Below are 9,235 nucleotides of genomic sequence, written 5' to 3'. Positions count from 1 at the left end.
AGGTTACATCAACCTGACTTAACCAAGTCAGCATGAGTGTTAAAGGTCACGAAAGGCCCCCAATAATATAGATCTGTCTTTGCCGATGGTTGCTTGCTTCCTATGTTGAATAAAACGTTGTTTTTATTCAAACATTTCTTGGCTTCATGTTTTGTCTTTTTCCCTATTCATTTTTAAATGAATTAGCATTTCATTCATAATTTGTTAAAACTAACAGATTATAAAAAGTGATTTTTGTGGTAAAGGCATTTTTTTATTTATATTCTCAACATTAGAACATATGATGTGAATGATGTGTGATCATAATGCATAATGTATTCTACATTCACTAATATGCTGTTCGGTAATACTGCGTAACGGATGTTGTCCAGCATGCAGCATGTCCAGCAATGTATGACCCACATGCAGATAGCAATGGGGTGAAACAGAAAGAGTGAGATGATTTGACTAAAGGCATCTTATCCTCATTCATGAGACAAATCCTTCAAAGATAAATAAAGTATTCATTGTAATGGATTTCACATAAAGAGCTAGTATATCATATTTTATGATTAGTACACAGTGACATTAAACAATCCTTAAAGGGGACTTATTATACCACCAGGTGTGAGTGTGATTAGCCTTAAGGTGCGGCCACACCAGATGCGTATCTCGCGTACTTTTTACGCGAGATACGCGCGTATAATGTTGCTTGACCATTTTGTGTCAAAAATGGTCGCATACGCGCAATACGCGCTATACCTGTCCCTGAGTGACTTCCACCTCCTGTCCACTGACAAGAACATATATACATATTAAGTTGTGTAACCTGACAAGCGGGACAGTCTGTTGTAGTAGTATCACTTAATATTACTGCTAACTGGTGCTACCGCTAACCGGCGCTAACTTTTTTCATAGTAGAACACAACCGATAGCTGAAGCCAATCAAAATACACACACACATTATTCACTGATCTTACCAGGAACGCCAATATCCTCTGCCACGTCGACCCACGCCCTCTCTGTTTTGTTCCTGTCCCTGTACGACACCATCGTGGTGTCGTACAGGGACAGGACGGACGCACACGGCGACGATGATATTTTGATCCACCTCAATTTCTGTTCGTGTATTGTCTGTAGTGTTGATCAGCAGAGAAATAGTCCGCCAAGACGTTGAGGTTGCTTAGTAACCAGAGACTCTGTCCATAACTATCAAACCAAACATCCTTCACATTCACCGAGCGAACATTATGAAAGTAAAATGCACATTTCTCGCTAGAAATGTTTCCATAAAAGCATTTAATGGCGTAACTATGTTACTATTTCCACACAGAATAAAGAAAGATGTCGGCCGTATGCTTCTGTCCAAGCTCACTACTCTCTGCCAGTGACGTCGGGTCAAGCTCAACGTTGATTGGGCAATACGGCTAATCGTCATGCGTATGAGCGTAAAAAGTTAAATTTTTTGAACTCTTGAAATGTACGCGATATACGCGATATACGCACTTTACGCGCGTATAGCGCGTACATATACGCGCCTCATACGCGCAATACGTGCGTACAATGTTGCTTATACGCATATTACGCGTAATACGCGCGTAAACCAATGGTTCCCAATGGAAAAAATGGCGATTTCATACGCGAAGTACGCGAAATACGCGTCTGGTGTGGCCGCACCTTTACAAGCCGTTTCGAAAATCTGCCTAATATGACATCACTAGTGGGTGTGTCCACCTAGATCTGTGCTGGATAGATCTATCTACCAGCCTACCCAGTGGACTGAAGTAAACATTGCTCATCTATCCAGCACAGATCTAGGTGGACACACCCACTAGTGATGTCATATTAGGCCGATTTTCGAAACGGCTTGTAAGGCTAATCACACTCACACCTGGTGGTATAATAAGTCCCCTTTAATCATCATCAAAGAAATACCGTTCACCTCCCAATGCAAGCTTAAACCTTACTGATTGCTTTTAGGGAAAATGTAAGAAACTGCCACACAGATGCAGTACCTGGCATCTACAGCAGATCGTCTCAAAATGAATAATGAGGAAGAGAGAAAAGTATGTTGTAAAACATACAAGATGACCTATCATTTGTATAAAACCCCTTTAATCTCGTACAGGGCTTCTAAACTCCAAAGCCATAGCATCCGCTCTCAAAAAGACCATTGAGTTCTTACAGTTTGTATTTATAATGCAATAAACACAAAAATACAGGTGCGTGCTTTTGGTGATAACAATGGTGCAAATGACACAACAACAAACAGTGGATAAAGTAAAATGAATTTAGCAATAAACAGTGCTGCCGTTGGGTTTACTTGGGATAGACACAAAAGACTATAAGTAATGGATGACAATTTACAGACAGCTCCAGGTATGGGTTGCTGTGCTGGTTTGTTGTCTCGGTTCAAAGTCCCAAAGGTAAACAAAGGTTCTGTGAACGTTTCTAGCGTAAAAAAAACGAAAGACAGCAGTCTGGCATCAGCTTTAATCAGCTTTAATGTTGCCTGTATTACACTGGAACAAAAGAGAGAGCATTTGCCCAGGTTAGGCATTGAGAAGATTTAAAGCATATAGATTGATTGAAAATAACATAACCTAACGCAAAATTGTCATTCAATTTCAGTATGCAATACTTGGTTGCAATACTTTTTGTGTGTTATTGATGATCATTTATTTTATTTTATTGATCATTTATTTTAATTTACTCCAAAGTTAATCGTATAATGTTCACTAATCAGTCCCATTGCTCTCATCACTGGGACTGATTTGACACATTGCATAGAAACACAAAGTCACAACAGCGGCATGTAGCAGAGAGATGCTACAGCGAATTCTAGATGCCTGCACATATTTTCAGTTTCCAGAGTAACTAAAGACAAAAATAGAAACTCAATCTAGTGGCCACTCATCATTCAATTTCATTTGATAACGCTGGATTCTGTTTATATCTAACTAATGTATAAATGCCAAGATATTGTATATCGGACGTTACAGACATAATTTTGGCTCATTTGTATGATATGGGTACCATACATTGTGAAAAAACGTTCCCAGTAATCTTATTGAGTGAGTGAGTGAGTGAGTGAGTGAGTGAGTGAGTGAGTGAGTGAGTGAGTAAATTCTGTGGGTGGGAAATTAAGGACCATCCTTTTGCTGCCAGTTGGTGGCAGGAATTGAATGATATGCGGATGTACATGTAAAAATCAACGGCTGATCACGTTCTCTCTACCACCAAGCATAACACTCGAAATGTTTGTAGAACAGCGCCATTGCTGTTTTTCCCAACTGGAATGTAAATGTAAATGTAAATGGACTGCATTTATATAGCGCTTTTCTGACCATCGGCCACCCAAAGCGCTTTACAATGTTGCCTCACATTCACGCACACATTCACACACCGACGGCGGAGTCAACCATGCAAGACGACAGCCAGCTCGTCGGGGAGCTAACAGTCAGGGGTTAGGTGCCTTGCTCAAGGACACCTCGACACTCAGCTAGGAGGAGCCGGGGATCGAACCAGCAACCTTCAGGTTACCAGCCAACCCGCTCTACCTCCTAGCTACTGCCGCCCTGGCCTTGCAGTTTAGAATGCCGTCTGGTTGAGTTGCTCGCAGGTAATATAAGGGTTAGACAGCTGGCCTGTGAGGAAGGGTTCTTTGGAGTCGAGTAGTCTTTTTCCATAAATAAGAGGTGCCTTAGTTCAGTGGCGCCACAAGTTGCTTGGCAGAGTTTATCAGGGAGACATCTTTTGTCCCTTTAGGGGCACCTGGATGGGGTCGGGTTCAACGTTTAATGATCTGCTGAACAGGGAACAAAAAACTGCAAAAGTTGTATTGCTGGGCCTATGAGAGCGGACTAAAAGGGTGGCCTAAGAGTGGAACTTCAAGAATCTGAGGGTTTCAGTGCAAGGGTGCCACCGAACCAAAAAAATTTTTTCTTGTTGTTTGAGAAGGTCTTCTATGAACTTCAACTGGTAACTCTGTCAAGCCTTGTGGATTTACATCCAAACCAGTGTGACTCCTTATTCGTCGTTGGACAATGACGTCCCCTAAATTTTAAGAATTAAAAAAATTAAAGAAATCTATGGACAGTGTCCACTGTCCATAGATTTCACTATTCCTTTTTTTTCACCGAAAATTTAACCCTTGGGGTTCTTAACCAAGTGGGCTGGCAGTGCACAGCAGCTCCGTTACTGCAATCTCACGAACATCGAATATGACGCTTACTTCACCCCGGCGCAGCCTCCTCGGTTCCGCGCTATGCCAACGTGAAAGGATGTCGGGAAGGCTGGTCGCTTGAGGTCTGGGGCTAGCACGCAGTGGGGGGATTCAACAGTGTGGCGCAACTCATGTCTTATCTTAGATATAAAACTACATCGTCCGAATCTTGTGCTCTAGCTAGCCTTGGTGTGTTGGTGTAACGATGGAGGACGACTACGTGTGTGAGTACGACTCGACCTGGGACACGGAGAGTGATGGAGAAGAGCAGACCGTGGGGAGACCAACCCGTCGACAAGATAAAAACAAACCCTGGGCGTTGGTACGTACCCCCTCTGTGTTGTTTTTGAACCAGATCGAGGGGTCCTCGTCGTGTCAGGTGTCAGACCACGGCCCGGTTAGGTGAACGGTCAGCAGTAGGCCAGTTTCTTGGTCGTTCTTCTCATAGTAATTGCTAAGCTAGCTTGTTGCTAGCATGCTAGCCACTGGCATTAGCTAACTTTTCATAGGTTTCATCTATGTACAACATTATGCCGGGCAGTCAACTCGTTTTTATCTAGTGTTTAATTTGATCAATACCTCACTTTAGGTGGTAGGCCCATAGCAATGACATTCACGTTACCATGTTGTCGTTTCATACTAAGTCCTGTGCAACAGCGACCATCTCACCAAACGTCAATACATGGTAATACGAATGTACCTTCAACCATCGAGGGGAGACGACAATCTTAGTCAAATTGCCCCATAAAAACAACACTTTGTGCAGGCACATTGCACTAACGTTAAACATTTGAGAAGACGGGGTGTTTGTTTCCTGCACAGATCAACCTATCCGGTTGGTCGAGTTAGATCCTAGGGGATCTTCTGCGGTCTGGATGAGCCTGACCACACGACACCTCAAGGACAAACGAAGGAACACTTGTTTGATTTAAAATGTGTTCATTATTGGAGACTGTGTAAAGACGTTTTGTAAGACGGTTGTTGTCGCAAAGGGCAAAGTTGAAGGATGTCAGTTATGTGTCAAAGCTAGAATGGCCTGGTCTAGATCACCATGGTTGCCAATGCCATTAATGTCGGCTCGCAAATGCACATAGATAGCTTGCTTATGTTTACTCCATACAGTGTACAAAAGGTTTACTCACGAATATATATCGTATAACAATGGCAATTGTTTATTCCTTTGTCTAAATATGTGGTCTTCCCTATTGGGATATATCTGCTCTGATGATATCATGATTAAACTATTTCCAGCCATGGCCGCATACGTCCAGGAATATGAGGGCAGCAAAGGACATGCAAAACTACAGGCGAGGGTATCCAGTAAGTCCTAACTCAAATTCAACTTTGCCCTCAAATAAATTACGAGTTAGGTTGAAATGTGCTTTTGTTTATATGCCTGTTTGTAATGTCTTTGCAGAATCTTACAGATGATGAGTGTTCAGAAGACAAAATGAACAATTTGAAGTTTTATCTAAACCAGTTTCCCTCAGCTCCTGATGGTAACTACCAACGTTCCAATACATGTGTTAAACAGTTGTTGTTTTTATTTGTATTAGTTGTCAAAGGTTTAAGGTTTACCTTTTTGTTGCTTCATTTGTAGATGTCTTCATTGAAACTTTTCATAAAGAATGGAAGACTGACTACAAAAAGCTTGAGAGGGTGCATTCCTACATCCAATGGTAATATTGAACTATTAACTATGCTTTGTTATGTAAGTTTTGATACTTGATTTTGCCCATACAAATCTTAATTTGATTAAAATACAGTTACACTATTTAGCTATACATCTAATTGAAGGAAGCTCGCTGATGATGTTTCAGGATGTAGTGTGCAGCAGACAACATTTAAGGAGATTATAATAATAAGTATTATTATTATTATTATTATTATTATATTGAATTAAGATAATTCACAAAGGTTCCCATAAATAATGCCTTGATTGTAGGCCTTCCCTTAATGGGTGTGTATGTCCAAAGTTGCATTTCAATTTTACATAATGTCAGGTTGTCGTATTACCCAGTAATCATTTGTCAATTCTTTGTCAAAGGCTGTTTCCATTAAGGGAACCAGGAGTGAACTACATGGCTTCAGAACTTACGAAGAAGGAGATTGAGGTGAGTGGGAGTCTTTTTGTTCCTGTTAGAATATTGGGTGTCCTTTATGGAATTGGTTACATTTTGAAGTATCATGTGTGTATCTAATTTCTACCATGTTTGAGTTAGACATGACATGTTATTTTATGATTTTCCAAATTTCTGTTTCTGTCAATAACATTTGCAGTGATTTAATCATTTATTGAATCCATACTTTGGTTCTTAGGCATTTAAAAAGAACGACGAGGCCAAGGGGAGACTGGTCGAGTCCTATGAACTTATGCTGGGGTTTTATGGCATCCAGTTGGTCAACAGAGAGACGGGCGAAGTCAAACGTGCTGACAACTCGAAGGAACGCTTTGGAAACCTTGAGAGGTATGTTTGTATTATACAAACGGATCAGCCAAACGGACCTTATCTTACCATCAATCCACTTTAAGTTGAGTTTTGGTGAAATCCTGTGAACAGACTATTATCGAAAAGTCATAATTCTATAATTTTGTTGCCTGAGTTGCAGCTGTTGGGATGACGAATGGCGTCATTTTGTTTTCAAGATGTTCCCTCATTCACAATTCAACACGGATGTTAACTCACTCTGTTGTTTGTGCTCCCTGCCTTCTTTTGTACCAGGAACATGCACAACAACCTCCGCATCACACGCATCCTGAAGAGTCTGGGCGAGCTGGGCTTCGACCACTACCAGGCCCCGCTGGTGCGCTTCTTCCTGGAGGAGACGCTGGTCAAGAAGAGCCTCGGCAGCATCAAGCGCAGCGTGCTGGACTACTTCCTGTTCGCCGTGCTGGACAAGCAGAAGCGCCAGGAGCTGGTGCGCTACGCCTATCAGAACTTTGAGCCCAAGGACAAGTTTGTTTGGTGCCCGCGGAAGATCCTCAAGCAGTTCAAAAGAGCGGAGAAGAAGCCTGACGCAGTGGGGAACGGCGACGGGAAGGAGGATCACTCATCCCGGGGGAAAGGCAAGGACGGGGAGGCAGCCGGCGGTGCCCAGAAGGAGGAGGCGGCGGCGGCGGCGGCGAGAGCTGATGGCGCTGCAGACACTCAGAAGAGCGAGCAGACAACGAGTGGAGACAAAACCAAGCCGTCTGGAGCGGAGTCTAAGCCGGAAGCCGGGACTCTTGAAAACGGGAATGCCAAGGTTTTGTTAGTAGACAACCATAACGGTTGTGACACGGTCGAGGATGAGGATGCTGGGAATGTTGATGATTATGATGAAGATGACGGTGGGGATGACGACGACAATGATGTTGATGATGAAATGGACCAGTCAGTAAGTCCTGGTCCTGTTACAAATGTAGTCCCGGACAGCAGGGACCCCAGTTCATCAAAGGACATCACACCAGAGACGGTCAGTGTTATAGTGTCTGAGAGGAAGACGAAGGATGAGGGGGAGGACGGCAAGGTGCTGCAAAGCAGTACTCTAGCAGTGGACTCGGCCAATGGGCAGATAGAGGAGAAATCATCAGTCACCAACGCTCTTCCCATGCACACAAGCCCGTCAGCAGGCCCCAAGACAAAGCCAGAGGGCTCCTCTAAGTCCTCACCCTCTCGGCCCTCTGGGAGGGAGGAGAAGATCGCCAGGACTGACTTTGTGACAGAGGAGGGCAGGAAAGCTGCGGAGGTGGCGAGCGAGTCATTGCTTAGTGTGAATAAACACACTGATGAACAGACTAATGGGAAGGGCTGTGAGGCCATGGACGTTGAGTCAAACCAGCCCACCGCAGGCCAGGACGGGAACTCATGAATATAGACGACTGGTGGACATTAGGTTGTTTCAATGACAATCGCTTAGTTGAGCTTAAATTAAATCAAATCGAATGAAGTGAAATTATATATATTAAGGTTTTTTCTAGCCTTACGTTTTCCTTTTTTAAGGGGCGATTTGTTTCTTTGTTTAAAAAAAATAAATAGATACTGTTGCTACATGGCTGTCCTACAAGTTCCAACCAAGAGGCCAATCACTGGGACAACAGTAATAATAATAACTACTATTTGATACCCCTACAAAATAATTGGTATTATAGTTATTATTCGTTAAATGTCGTTTTCCCTAAAAGAACAACCATTTTGAATGAAATTAAAAAAGGTGTATTTAAGTTCAGTACTTTTGCAACTGAAGACAGTTATTTGCACTGATATGTTTAGCAGATTAATTGAACTGTACTTTATTTGATTGAGACATCACAAGATATGTATTTCTGTTGAACCCGCTGTCGAATGGGGAAAATAATTGAATGTCATTCCCCTTAGAATGTTACACAATTGATATGTTTTGGTGCACAGTTGGGGAGCAAAAATTAACACTTTGCCAAAAATATAATAGACTGGTTGATTGTATGTTTTGGCAGTGTATGCAATGCTTTGGTTGAAATTTCAGTATGTTGTATATTAATGCTACGTGGCTGGCTGGCTATTAATTATTTTATTAACTTTATAAAGAATAGTCTATGAGATGTTTTGCCAAAGCCCAAATCTATTCCTAGTTAATTAATTGCAATTCTCAGGAAAATCCTGCAGTAGATATCAGCTTTTGTTACATTTTCTTGTGGCTGCATTTTACTTGGTTAATGACATGGAATGCATCTCAGGATTAGCGTGACATTCAACGAGAATCCTAGAATCCATCTGAAGTGCAGAAGTCTGAGTGGGAAATGACTCTTTAAAACTAATTCAAAGAGATTCTTGACGTTCGTCAGGGCACTATCCTGAACACCTTTCCTGTTGAATAATTAAAAAATAAAATGTTTTAAGAATTTGTATATGCTTTCATTCAGATTGTTGTGCTGACGATACCGGAAGGACATCAGTTCAGATTAGAAGTTAAATACTGTTCATCACTTGAATACCGCTGTATCATACCTTTGCTTGGCATGCTATATGCAACACAGTTCTGTCCTGCATCCCATCGTCCATACAGGCCTAC

General features: G+C 42.1%; 1 protein-coding gene across 1 annotated transcript; it reads left to right on the top strand.

The window, feature by feature from the left end:
- Positions 1 to 4,133: 4,133 nt before the first annotated feature.
- On the top strand, positions 4,134 to 9,069 carry ogfr (opioid growth factor receptor). The gene is made up of 8 exons (XM_060038486.1): positions 4,134 to 4,287; positions 4,385 to 4,526; positions 5,456 to 5,524; positions 5,622 to 5,703; positions 5,805 to 5,883; positions 6,252 to 6,318; positions 6,524 to 6,672; positions 6,928 to 9,069. Exons 2-8 carry the CDS (start codon positions 4,410 to 4,412, stop codon positions 8,054 to 8,056), a joined length of 1,692 nt encoding a protein of 563 aa, XP_059894469.1. The 5' UTR covers positions 4,134 to 4,287; positions 4,385 to 4,409; the 3' UTR covers positions 8,057 to 9,069.
- The last annotated feature ends 166 nt before the right edge of the window (positions 9,070 to 9,235 follow it).

The sequence above is a fragment of the Gadus macrocephalus genome, chromosome 1, assembly GCF_031168955.1.
Source record: "Gadus macrocephalus chromosome 1, ASM3116895v1".
Classification (NCBI taxonomy): domain Eukaryota; kingdom Metazoa; phylum Chordata; class Actinopteri; order Gadiformes; family Gadidae; genus Gadus; species Gadus macrocephalus.
This window is presented reverse-complemented; position numbering and strand designations above follow the sequence as displayed.

Coding starts and splice junctions, on each gene's coding strand:
- ogfr (XM_060038486.1), top strand. CDS start 4,410: ATGGAGGACGACTACGTGTGTGAGTACGACTCGACCTGGGACACGGAG. Junction 4,527..5,455: donor AAAACAAACCCTGGGCGTTG/GTACGTACCCCC, acceptor AACTATTTCCAG/CCATGGCCGCATACGTCCAG. Junction 5,525..5,621: donor ACTACAGGCGAGGGTATCCA/GTAAGTCCTAAC, acceptor ATGTCTTTGCAG/AATCTTACAGATGATGAGTG.